The sequence below is a fragment of the Plasmodium malariae genome (genome assembly GCF_900090045.1).
Source record: "Plasmodium malariae genome assembly, chromosome: 2".
Classification (NCBI taxonomy): domain Eukaryota; phylum Apicomplexa; class Aconoidasida; order Haemosporida; family Plasmodiidae; genus Plasmodium; species Plasmodium malariae.
The window spans coordinates 1-14,691 of NC_041776.1; the positions used below are offsets into that span (position 1 = coordinate 1).

The following is a 14,691-nucleotide window of genomic DNA, read 5'->3' on the forward strand; positions in this document are numbered from 1 at the left end:
AAATACATATCTTCATTAGATTTATCAATTACACAATTTTTAAGTAGTTGTAAAACTAAAAAGGAAAGTAATTATTTATATATATAGATGATTAATCCTTTAAATACCACGAATTGTAGTTCCTCAGATAAAAGTTCAAATGAGAAGATAAAAATATGACTCTTCTACCCTTTTACTTTACTTCGTAAGCACAGAAGAGAGTTAATTTCACATAAAAATATATATATGTATAGGTACATATATGTACAGGTGTATTTTGGCATATTTTTCTAACGATTTTTTTTCATTTTAAAATGCAAAATAAATATAGCATAAATCCGAATTACTCATAATTTATTACGCTTAAGAGTTCTAAACAAAAGATGGAAAGTGTAATAATATTTATCCTTTATTTAAAGTTATGAATTTTTAATGAGACCATTTCAACTTAATTTATTTACATATGTAATTACGCAAGTCCACAAAAAGCATTTATAGTTAATTTATAAAAAATTATATAAATACGATATATTATTAGCCTTGTTATTACGATGTTTTACTAAATACTCCAAAATAACAAAATCATTGCATTATCCTCAGTGTTATGTAAAACTAAATAAAGACGACGGTATTATGTATACTGTTCGTTGCCATTAACACATCATTTTTTAATCTATAATATATACATATATATATACATATAAATACAAAATTCATCTATGAATTATGGTTAATAATTTTTCTTTTTTCTCTAATTTTTTTACGTGTACAAAGTGAGCAATAATATAATATTCTTAAAAAAATTGCATTATTACATTATTACATTATTAATTCCACAGCTTTTATTTATTCAATTAAATAAAATATATTATATTAAAAAGTAAGTACTTATCATCGTATTATTCTAACCAGAGTGTGTGCTAAAATTTATTAATGAAATCCTTCAAAAAACAATAAAAAAATGAAACTATTTTCTTTTTTCAAAAGTTCATTTTTATTAATAAATATTAAAACAATATAATATATAGTTCAAAAGAAAAAACAAAAAATAAAAAATAAATAATTTTATATAATTACCATTATTGTATTTTTTTGTGTATTTATTTTTAAATTCAACAAAACCATGCTTTATCTTATCAATCCTTTAAAAAAAAAGTTTACCTTTTTTTTTTTTTTTTTTTTTTTTTGGATCTTAATAAATATAATAAAAAAATTCTATAACAAAGTATTTAAAAAAAAAAAAAAAAAAAAAAATATATTTTAATAAAATAATTAACCATGCTCTTTTTTTACAGCTTAAAAAAAAAGCCTTAAAAAAAAAAAAAAATGGCTATACTTTTATTTACCTCGCTTTTTTCTATTTTAGCCCTTTACAATATAACAGATCTAAAAAAAAAAATATAACAATCTATTTTTTAAACGTACAAATCAGTGCTTTTTTCATCCTTTTCAAATTATATATTTAAAATAATTTTTAATGTAAGTTTTATGGCATCGTTGTAAATCTCTAAACATAATCTTTTATATGTATTACTTCAATTATTCTTTATATTTATTTTCTTTAATAACGATTATGCATTTATTTAAAGTAAACTGAAGTATAATTTTTATTCAAAATATTAAATTAATTGTATAGAAAAAAAAAATATACTTTGTATAATAAATTCTTGCCAAATTATGATATAAATATCGTAACGCCATATATATTATATATGTATATATATATATTATTTGTAATCTTTATAATTCAAATTACGTAAGTATACGTGAATGGTAACTTCCCCACACCTTGCATATCCTATTTCAGAAAAACCTTTTTTAAAAATAAACAGTTAAGAATAAATTAAATATTTATAGGAATCCCTTTGTTGTTTCAAAAAGACATAAATAATTTATTTTAGTGTTTATATATATGCCTAAAAATTAATTTTTATACATATTAATGATGCCACCTACAAATTGGCTCACTATAAATATTTCTTTCTAATTTTTTTTTTTTAGTTATTATCTATTTTTATATAACTAGTATTCTTTTTTTTCTTTTTTTTCTACCTTTTTGTAAGAAAGAAAATAAGAAATATTTAACGTTAAAAATTTTTCAAAAGTAAATATTATTAAAAGATTTTAAATTTTATTAAGAATTTTAATTTATAATTTAATAAAAGTATATATTATTTTTTTTTATTTTTTAATTAAAATATAAAAAAAGGAATATAACATCAAATTAGAACGTAAATACTAGTATATAAGGTATATGTAATATATTGCTATTTAGAAGAATTATCTCTTTATCAAATCTAACATTAAAAAATAATCATTAATTTGTGTAAAGAAAATGAAAGAAATATTTATATTTTCGTGTTTAACATCAGTATTTGTTATCGTAATCCCTTCCTTTTTTTTAATTCATGATTCTGCAGTAAGATAAAAAAATACATAATAAAAGCATTCCATTTTTCTTAAATATTAATATTACTCCAAAAAATTGATTGTTGTGAGCAATGTTTCTAAGTAAACATTTATATATATATATATATATATATATACATACGCGCACATACCTATATATATACACATATATACACATACACATATATATGTCTTTTCTTTTTTTTTTTTCTTAAATTTTACTTAGGCCGCTCATCAAGCGAGTTACCCCAATATACAGTGCCAAAATCCTAATGTTGCTCCCTTGGCACTTCCTCCGGCAATTTCTACACCATATCAGCCTGTTGAAGAGGAAAGGAATACAGATGAAATAGATCCGGATGAAGTGGAAAATTGGATGAATTCAATAGATACAATATGGAATCAGTATACAAAAGAATTGGGAGCTCAAGTAGAGCAATCTGAAAAAAGAAAAGAGCAAGAATGGAATGATTGGATATATAATTTGAAGGATCAGTGGAAGGACTTCAATAATTTTGTCGAACAAAAAAAAAAAAGGTGGATCCATAAAAAAGAACAAGATTGGAGTGCATGGATTAAGCAGATGGAAAATAAATGGATAACTTATAAAGAAAAAATGGATACAAGATTGAGACATGCATCCCAGGAAAGACCAATGACACAGTCGGAACTTAGGAATTTGGAAGATGATATTAAAGAAGAAGTAAAAAAAAGAATGATAAAAGATTATAAAAGATGGGTTAGTATAAGTGAAGCCAATTTATATAAGTGGATAAAGAAAGATTGGGAAAAATGGAAAAAAAATAAATTGGATGAATGGAATAAAAAAGAGTGGAAAGTTAGCGAAGAAAATTATTGGGCAAATAAAGATAATCAGTTAATATGTGGAGATCAGTTTTATTTTTTAAAACGTAAGAAGAAAAATGCATGGGAAGAGAGAATTAAAAGAGAAAAGGAACAGTGGAACGCTTTAACAAGAAAGATTGAAGAAGGATATATAGATAAACCTCACAACGAATGGGAAGAATGGAAAAATTATAAAAGTACTTGGTATTTTAAATGGATGAAATATTTCCTTCAAAATTTTGTATATTCGAAGCCAATAAATCCGTATTTCTAAAAATGAAGATATTTAACATACATACATAAGTATTTATATATATATATATATATAATACATAAAATCCCCGCAAAATAAAAATAAAACTTCAAATAAACAAAAATTAGTAAAAATAAATCAATTACTTTTCCCGTACATTAATTTGTATCTATACAATGTTCTACAATGAGAGAATGGCTATAGTAGTCATCAGATAAAATAGAAAAGTTTATAATAAAGTGAAAACATCTTTATTCCCATTGCAGAATTGTTCAAAGGTATATTATGAGTATCATGTAAGTGGTAACAATATATTTAAGAGGAAGGAAAAAAAAAAAAAGAAGATCCCATAAAATAAATAAGAACAAACCAAAATAAACCATAATATAGTAAAATGAAAGTAAATAAAAGTGTAACCTAATATAATCAGCGAAATGACATAATAAAAAAATATCATGTATTCAGAAACACAAATAATTTGAAAATATAACATCCAAAATAACATCTTATATGGTACAAAAAAGATAATGAAAATTTGATTCTTATATTTATGTTTTCTGCATATAATTTTATATTCATATGCCTTTTTTTTTTTTTTTTTTTTTTTTTTTGTATTTTAGTGATTCTTAATTTTTGTCCATTTTATGTCATTATATAATAAATTTTGATTAAAAGAAATTTTTGTTAATTGTTCATTTATTAGTAATTATTATCCTAGTTATTCTATTTATGTATACGCTTATATATACGTATATGTTATATACGTATTATCTTACATTATCATATCTTTCCTGAATTAATTATATAAACATTTGCTTTTTTTCGGACTCTTCCAATATGTTTTTAGTTAAACATCTGCTATGCATTTTTCTGATTTTGTTAAAATAAACCTACACATATTTAACTTGTATGAATAAGCTTTTTATATATATACTTGTCCAATTATGTTTAATTAGTAAATTTTACCATACCTTTAGTTTTTATTCCTTTTTTTTGTAAGGGTATTTATAAAATTGTAATTGAACTATTGACATAGCATATTCATGTTATTTAATGGTTAACCATGTTAATAATATATGTGCACCGTAAATATTATCAGATCATTTTGTGGTTACGGTGAGAAGGTATTCTTAATCTTCGTTCAAGCATATTTTTATGATTTCTATTTTTTTTTTCAATAGTAAATGGGTTTTCCAAAAATTATGTACTTATGCATATATAGATATATAAATGTTTGTACACATTGCCCATTATTACAATCGAGCTAATTTTATAATCAATTTTTGCACTTAATTTACTATAGTACTTATTCAACAGTTTCGATTACTTTTTTTTTTTTTTTTTTCTCCTTCTTTAACTCTACTATTTAATCTAATATCTGTTGTACTCGGTTTACTGCTACTACGCTGTTCTAACTTTATTGATGATTACTATGTAACAGCTTATTATAATATTAAATTAGTATTAACACGAATTTCAAATCATTTTTTTTTTCCTTTTTTTTTTTTTTTTCTTTTGGTTTTCACTTGAAAATAGAGAATTTTAATAAGAACCTAATTTTGTTTATTCTTAAAAAATATGTTTTATAAAAATCTGACTTCAAGCAAAATATAAATACAATAATATAAGGCAGTATTATGATAAAATATATGTATTTTAAGGAGTATAAGTAAATGCAAATATACTCCACGAATACTAGACTCGTAAAATTATTACTTAATAAAATAGGTATTTTAGCGTTTAATTAATATGCCATCATCTTTACAACATTAATAAGGAATAAACAACTAATAACATGTACATATCAAATAAATTACCTATGCAAAAATAGATATAATTTATTATATTTAATAAAAAGAAACGCAGTATTTTGTATTTTTTTGCAAATTTTAAAATATCTCTTTTTGTACTGTTTTTATGGATAATTTGTAAAAAGAAATTTAACTAGATATTTACAGAAAATTGCGTTTAGAGACATGATATTAATTAAGAATTATTATACTATTACAAGGAAAACATGAATACTGGAATAAAATATGAGTTTAAATGAATTTCATACGCACAAAATTTATAATTATATACATTTTATATACAATGATAACTTTGAGTATTGTTCAGGTAATACATGGGTTAAATAAGGAGCAATAAGTAAACTCTATCGTTATATTTCAAATTTTTGAAAAAAAATATATAACCGAATAATAGGTGAATAGATCTTACTACTTATTTTTATCTGTTCAAATAAAATTATTTCTTCCTTATGTGCCTCGTAATAGAGGAAAAAAAAAAAGGAATGGTTTCGTTAAATATTCAATACAAGACCAAGTTTATCATCATCCGAATTGAATATACCAATACACAATATAATTAAAAGAAGTAAAAAAAAAAAAAAAAAAAAGGAAAAATCATATTTTATTTAAAGGAGAAACATATAAGGAATAGATGCCTTTTTAAAAAAATATGTAAAAAATTTGTACTTTATACGGATCATAGATTGTAAAAAGTAGTGAAATTTCCTTCAAATATCTTACATTTATTATTCTATTTGAAAAGAGTTTAACTCAGGAATTCGACGAAATGGTACAGTGCAAAACTAATCGAAAGGGACTTAATAAATTTTTGCAAAAAAAAAAAAAAATTTCATTTTATATAGAGGACCTTAAAAGGTGCATATATATATATATATATATATATATATATATATATATATATATGCATATGTTTGTGCTAAATTTTAAATAATTTATTTTACAAAAAAAGGGTGCATTAAATGGATGTTTCTTCTTGTAAATATATATAAGACCCTAAATGTGTTATAATTCGTTATAACTAATGTTTTATGTTTACCTTTTCTAAAAATAATTTGGTCACAGAAAACTATTAAAAATGGATGATATTATAAATGTGCATTTCACTTGTGCAAATAGGAATGGAAATTCTCAAAAGAGAAAATTATTTTATATATATATATATATATATATATATATATATATATATATATATATAATATTGCACAAAGAGTATGAAAATTTTTTTTTTTTTTTTTTTTTTTATTGAAGTTTCAATGAATATCACTAAGTTTTATATGTATCCTTATACATTGTTTATTAGCAACTGTAAAAGTTCCTAGTGCACTAATTTCTAATTATTAATTCCATATTACATTGAATTTTATTAGCTTCCTTCCACTTATTCCTTGATTATTTATATTTTAAAAAATTATATATAACTTAAATTAAGGCTAATACAAAAACTACCTCATTAGAATAGGGTAATTTTTAAAAATATATATTTTTTCCAGCTGTTATTTTTGCGTGCTAACGTACTATAACCCAATTAAAATTTTTTTTTTTTTTTAATTATTTCACGTTTATACCGAATTTATAGTATGTATCAGAAAAGTACAAACTTTTATAAACAATTTATTATATGTAATACATACATGCATATATATATATATATATATATATATATATATATATATATATATATACTTATATATATATCTATATATTTATTGTATACATATTTATAGTATACATTTTCAGAGACATGCTTTGCCATCCAAAAGTATTGAAAGAATAAGGATTTATGAATATAAACATTTTTATTTATTTTTTATGTCAAAATCCTAGTAAATATTAATTATTTTAATTAACGGAATTTTTATTCGAAGGAAATACCTTCTTAAATGCTTTTAAGTAATATGATGTTCCATCTATTACATTTTAATGTGCAATGATATATATATACATATATACGTAAGTACATATTTCCTTTAAATAAAATATTTGGCAGTATTCTGTTTATTTAGAAGATAGTGAAGAAGAATTATAAACTGGTATACACTATTGTATGTTAATTCAAATTTTTTATATTAGAAAGTAATTTTAATGTATTAGTGAAATTGTCATATGGAAGATACAACATTAAGAGCACATTCTTTTTTATTAAAATTTTTACACTTTCTCCTATGATATGGACATGAATATATCCTTACGGTGTAAGATAATTAATTTAAATATATATAAATCTTTACCGTCTCGTCAATGCATTTTTTTTTTTTTTTTTTTTTTTTTTTTTGAATAATGATAATATGGGTAACAACTAAATTTAATATTAACTCTTCTGAATCTTGAATATAATTTAAAGGACGTATGTAACAAGTATCTATTTACTTCTCTTTTTATAAATTAACCCGTTAAAAAAAAACAAAGGTTTTAATATACTATTAAGTGAAAGTCCAACAATAAAGAATGAACAACAAAAAAAAAAAATATTTAAAAAAAAATAAAAAAAGAGTAATAAAAATGTTGAAAAACAAATCATATTTCTCTCTCAAAAGTATATAAAATGAAATAGTACATAATACTAATTGGGGGAAAGAACTTAATAAGTTTTAATACAAAATGATAATTTAAAAAAAAAATATATATATTATATTATACTACTTAATAATGAAAATTTTGAAAAAAAAAAATTTATACGTCGAAAAATGATAATAATATTGATAAGATAACGAATTCGGCAAGTCTTAAAGGTAATTTCGAAAATAAATAAAGTTCAATAAAACAAAATATTAATTCTGAAAATTTAAAAGGTTGATTTAAAACTTGCTGAAAACATAATGAACTTATTTGATGATTTAAAAAAAAAAAAGAATAATACTGCAGAAAAAGTAGTTAATGCATTAAAATCTATGAATATTCTAAAGAAAGTCATGTAAATGCAGAAATATGCGAAGAAATACATTTTAATAAAATATATAACAAAATATAGAAACTATATTCTTGTCTCTATTTAAATATTTATGAAAAATTAATAAAATACTTAAAAGTTTCTACTAAATTAGCTAGTAAAATATGAATAAAACGATAATTTAAATGGAGAAATATTTAAAAAAAGGACAATATTCAAATGTGTTCTGTTTTCTTTATCCAAAATTGTAGTCAGTGCTATCTTATTATGTTAATTTTTGAACCCATAATATTTGTAATTCTACTTCCCTATCGGAATTGTACTTTCACTTTAAATTATACAACTGCAAACGTTTACATAAAGGTACCCAACTTTTTAAGTTCCTAAAAAATTGTAAGGAACTCTTAAATAATTAGCTAAATTGGGTTTTACATTTATTTGCACTATTTTGAATATGCTTCTGAAATTTTATCCACTCAGTAAGAAATACATGTATTCACACATATATATGTACGTATGATGTATATTTTTTTTTTTTTTTTTTAACTCTTATAAAATCCTATCTATATAATATTGCACTCTCCCTAATATAAATATTCCATATTTGCATTTTGATTATTTACTTAAATTATTAATATATCATATTTATTCTAGGAAAATTTACCCCTTTTTCTTACATGAATTTATGATTCTAATTTTTTTCATATGTGTATGAAAGATATGCCAACATTTAAATAATACGTTTTTCATTTCAATGCATATATTTACTTTTCCACTATCCAATCTATAAAAAATATATTTAGCTATTCCAAATGTTATCATTTTATTTTATTTTGTTTTGTTTTATTCTTTTCTTTTCTGTATTTAATTATTTTTGAAATTTTTCTTTTATTATTAGTTACAATAAATAAAATTTTTCGCCTTATGCAGACCCTTATAGATAGAAGGTATGCCTATATACATATTTATACGTATGTATATATATATATATGGTGTGCTAATTAAAATGAGCCTTTTTGAAAAAAAAAAAAAAAAAATCAATTAATAGCATGTTTTTTGTGAAAAACAAATATAAGTGATATATATTATATACATCTATGGGTTTATGTTCACAAATGCATATGCATGTACGTATGTGTATGTAAGAAAACTCCTTTTTGCCTGCAGCAATTTCTTTTAGAAGACCTTTTATTCCGTTTAGCTGTACATGACCAAAAATTTCTCTGATAAACATAATAATCAATAGTGTTTATAAAATATTAATGGAAAAAAGGAATATATATATATAAGTTTTTCATAATATATAACTCCATTAAAATACGCAATCCTTCATTCTGTCATATAATGCCCGCACATAATATATTGAACACGTGTGATATTATTATACCCCCACGTAACAATGAATCTTAAAAAGTGCATAAATGCAGCGCATGAAATTTCCTAAATAATTAGTACGTTTAAACATCTAACTCATGTATGTTAAACGCAACGTGCTAATCGTTACAACGACATTAATTTATGGTCAATCTAAAATACTTAGGGTACTTTAGAATATATATATAATTCATTCACACATTTGTAATATGTTCTAATAAGCATAGAATGTTATACATAAAAAAAAAAAAAAAAAATGTATAATATTAACAATTTTAACATTTTTATATCAGCGGAACGTGTAGCCATTTTTCACTAAAATTTACAAAAATGCTCAAACTTTTTGAGTCCCTTGTTAAGAGAAAATAAAACAAGAATTTATCATATATATAAGAGCAATTAGATTGTATAAATAAAAATAGCCACTCTAATGTTATTAAAGTATGTACAAATATATATCAATCTAATAATTCATTTTAAAAAAATTCTTTATTAAAACTTTTATGTCTATCCACACAAAAATTCAGTAACAAAATGTTATACACTACATATCGTTTGAACGTTAATAAAATGCCAAATGAAGGACAAAAAATAAAAGAAAAAAAAGGAGCGACAAAACAGCAATTCTTTAGGTATATATATATATATATATATATATATATATATATATATATATATATATATATATATATATATATATATATATATGTATATAAATATATATGTATATGTGACACCCCTCAAAAGAACCTTCAAGTGGTTATTACATATAACAGAACAGATGCGTATTAAAGGAATAAAAAGGATATATACAACAGTTTTATAATTAAAAATTTGTAAAAGGAGCTGTTATTAATACTTACTGTTAGAATATATATTAATCATGATTCTTCATTTTTGGTTACTTGTCTTCACTTATGTAATTATAACTAACCTTATGTTCATATAGCATCAAAACTACTTAATTCGTGAAAGTTTTTATCTGATATAAAATCTGAAATGTTCTCTAAAAAATCAGTGTCTCATAGTTCATATATGGCTGATTGTTATAATTTCCTATTGTCTCCCTTTTCCTTAAATAAAATACGGTACCATATTAATTAACTATTCAATTATATAAATATTAAGGAGTATTATATCTTTTGATTAACATTATAACACTTCGTAAGTATGTTTATAAGTTCAGATTAATATTTTTTTTTTTTTTCTTCTTTTTTTTTTTTTATTTTTCCCATAACTATGAGAAGGATTGATATGCTTCTTTAATATATATTAAAAGAAAAAACATATATGTCGTAATCGTTCCTTAGTCGTTCATGAGCATATTTTATTCTAAGTTTAATTTTACTTTGTATTTAGTTCACTCTGCAAAAAAAAAAAAAAAAAATATTTCTGCAATGTGTGAACAACTTATCAAAATTATTCAAAACAACAACTATTCATCATGTCTTCCATTCCCCTCAGTTTAGCATATTTTATTTATAAAAATAAATATAAATATAGATATAATCAAAAATGCAATTAAAAATATAAATATAAATATAATTAAAAATACAATTAAAAATATAAATAAAAATATATATAATAATATAAATATACATTTTGGTTTATTTTGTAGATAAAATGGATATTATATGCCGATATAAAAACCAGAAAAAGCTTTAAAATTTACGTAAAAATTATGGGGAATTTTCACCTTCTTATTATGTATACAGATAGGAAATATTTTTAAATTCTTTTATTTTAAAATTTTCTGTAAGTTAACAAATTATTTTAATTCATAAATTTTTACGTCATTCCAAGTTCTCATTTTATTTTTTTTTTTTTTCTATCACCCATATATACATATACATATATATATACATGTAGCATCAGTTCGTTACGTATAACAGTTTTCTAGTCCCCTTCTTTGACCACTTCACTACGTTAACATACGACGAAAATATAAAACATGTACAAGCACTATAAAAAAAGTGCTACTTAAATAATTTAAAAGGTGCCCCTGAAATATCAGACGCGAATTTTCTATCATAAACATGATAGCGTTGAATGCCCTTTTTAACAGCTCATTCAACGTTTTGAGGTTTGCATTTTTTTTTTTTTTTTTTTTTTTTTTTCTCTATTTCATTGTTCTATTTAATAAAAAATAAAGGTAAAAATAATTTATCATGATATTAATCAGTAATGCATGCCATGGTTTTCTCTTGTTAACAAGTTCAAACTAGTAACTCTTATTTTACATACTTTTATACATAAAAAAAAAATGCAAAAGTAAACGAAACATTAAGCACTAAGCATTAAAAACGTAAAAAATTAAACTTTAAACATTAAGCATGTAAATATGTGTATATGTGTACATGTCCACGTTAAATGGTTAAATTAATATTAAGCAAAAATCACGTACACTTGTAGAAAGGTACATTTTACTGTATCCAAAAGGAAAAAAGAATGAAGCAAAATAAAAGAATGACGCAATGTAAAAAACGAATTAAAACATAAGAATGAAATAAAATTTATGAATGAAATAAAATTTATGAATGAAATAAAATATAACAATGAAATAAAATATGACAATGAAATAAAATATAACAATGAAATAAAATATGACAATGAAATAAAATATAACAATGAAATAAAATGAAAAAAAAATGATATGAAAATGATATGAAAATAAAGAAAAAGAAAGTAAAATGAAGAAAAAGAAAGTAAAATGAAGAAAAAGAAAGAAAAATGGCGTAAATTGGAGTATAATAAAGTAACTTAGCGTATAATAGAGTATAATAAAGCAAAATGTCGTAAAATGAAGCAGAATAAAACATTCGCAATTACAGTTACATAATGATATCACGCGTCATATTGACACAAACGTGCGGTATATAAAACAATCCAAAAGGTAAACACACACACACATATATATATATATATATATATATATGTGTTTGTATGTATATGTTGATATGTTCGTATGTGTGTACATATGAATATATACATGCACAGCATTTTATCAATTACAAAAAACGAAACAGTAAAAACGGGCCTTTTTGAAAAAGGAAAAAAAAAAAAAAAGGCCGTTGTTATTTATTTTTTTTTTTTAATTTTTCTCTCAAGAATTGGTAATTTCCTCTTTTGGTAAATTATAAATCTAATCAGTAATTTTATTTAAAACATTTTCGTTACTCAGTTCACTTGTTAAAATATGATCCATATCCTCTATTGTGTACAGTTCTTTATTTTTAAGTTTAAGTTTATCATAAAAAGATACAACAACTCCGTAATAACAAATGCAATCATTCCTTGAATGGATGAACAATATAGGAATATCTTTAGTAAAATGTTCCATATCTTTATTTAAATTTTTCATTGCTCTTAATATTTCGTATACAAATCTGCATGTTACCCCACCTTTAAATCTAAATTTATCATATTTACACATATCTATAATATGTGGAAAACTTGAATAGTGAATTTCGGATACAGAACGTATTGTTGAAAGAATGGACGAAATTATTCTTGTTACTGGCATATAAAATAATCCATATAAATAGGAACCTGGTGGTGCAATTTTCTTAAAGGAGGTCATTCCAGATAAAGATATACAACCCTTGATATTAAATTTTTTTATCTTATCTTCTCCTTATTTTCCTAATGATTGTTCTAATAATTGTAGTGTTCTAAGAACAATATTCCCACCCATTGAATGTCCAATTAGATATGTAGGAAGCATTTTCCCATTATTTATTTTATCTTCATTAGGAGAATCATTACTACTTGTTCTTGTCTTTTCACTTACACATACTGAGTCGTATATTTTATTTATATATTGTATAACATCATTTACTAAATTATCAAATTCTTTTATATTTACTTGTAAATTTTTCCATCCATCAGATTGCCCATGACCTTGTAAGTCTAATCCATATACTGAATATCCATTCTTATTAAAATGTTCTATCCAGCTATCTTTATATATATAGTAATTATCACCATCTACTAGTATGGCCTTATCATTACTTATAACCTGTACACTGTTTTTTAAAAATGTTAATCTTGCATATGATTATAAACCATGAACTAATATTATAATGCCTATAACATTTTTTACTAGCCATTCATATGCTCTTGGTAATAATCCATCCTTATTAAAAAACGAATCAAGCATGGGCTTTCCATCTAACCTAAACACTGATGATCATAATTCTTCATTATGTAACTTATATTCATTCATGATAATAAACGAAAGAAAAAAAATTAATACATATTACAGTTTTGTTTACAAAAGAAAAGAAGCAAAATGGTAATTATATTTACGTACATACACATATATAACGCCCACTTTTGTATATATTAATCTGTACATATTATATTATAAATATTATTCTGTGCATATTATATTATAAATATTATTTTGTAAATATTATTTAGCAAATGTTATTATGTAGATATTATTTTACGACATTAAAAAAAAAAAAAAAAAAAAAAATGAACTCTTGATGTATTAACGATTACCTTTTTTTTTCTTTTTTATAATTTTAAAAATCTACAGAAAAATCAGAAAATACAAAAAAAATGTAAAATCGTATTACAAATAAATGTTAAAGCTAAATTAAATTTAGCTCGAAATATAATGGCTGAGAAATTAAGTAAATCAAAATTCATTGTAAAATGTACAAAAAAAAAATGCTAAGTTTTGGGTACGTTCTCATATATATACATACATATATGTATATATGTGTGTGTATATGTGTGTACATATATATATATATATATATATATATATATATATATATATATATATATATATATATATGTATGTACGTATCCGTGTATGAGTACGTGCATATTTAGGTACATACGTACGCACGTCTGTACTTACGTACTTCTTCATTGATTAAATACAAATAAATTTTTAATATTCCTTTTCCTTAACTCGGAATAAATTATAAAAATTAAGCATATTAAAAAATAATTTATCTCTTTTCATGCGTATTTAAAATGAAGTTTAACATAAGTAACATTTTTTTTTTTTTTTCCATAAAATCGTTCCTCTTTTAGATTTAATTTTAAGTAGAAACATAATTATATTTCAATAAATACATTTTATATGTGCTGAACCTTTCTACATTTCTATACTA

General features: G+C 22.1%; 1 protein-coding gene and 1 pseudogene across 1 annotated transcript, besides 1 other annotated feature; one reads left to right on the plus strand and one right to left on the minus strand.

Moving 5' to 3' along the window:
- Positions 1 to 2,314: 2,314 nt before the first annotated feature.
- Positions 2,315 to 3,508, plus strand: PmUG01_02010100 (tryptophan-rich protein; the record flags this gene model as incomplete). The annotated part of the gene is made up of 2 exons (XM_029008571.1): positions 2,315 to 2,398; positions 2,615 to 3,508. 2 exons carry the CDS (start codon positions 2,315 to 2,317, stop codon positions 3,506 to 3,508), a joined length of 978 nt encoding a protein of 325 aa, XP_028860118.1.
- A 9,193-nt stretch (positions 3,509 to 12,701) lies between these two features.
- On the minus strand, positions 12,702 to 13,718 carry PmUG01_02010200 (annotated as a pseudogene).
- Positions 12,702 to 13,718: a sequence feature (lysophospholipase, putative, pseudogene).
- Positions 13,719 to 14,691: the final 973 nt, after the last annotated feature.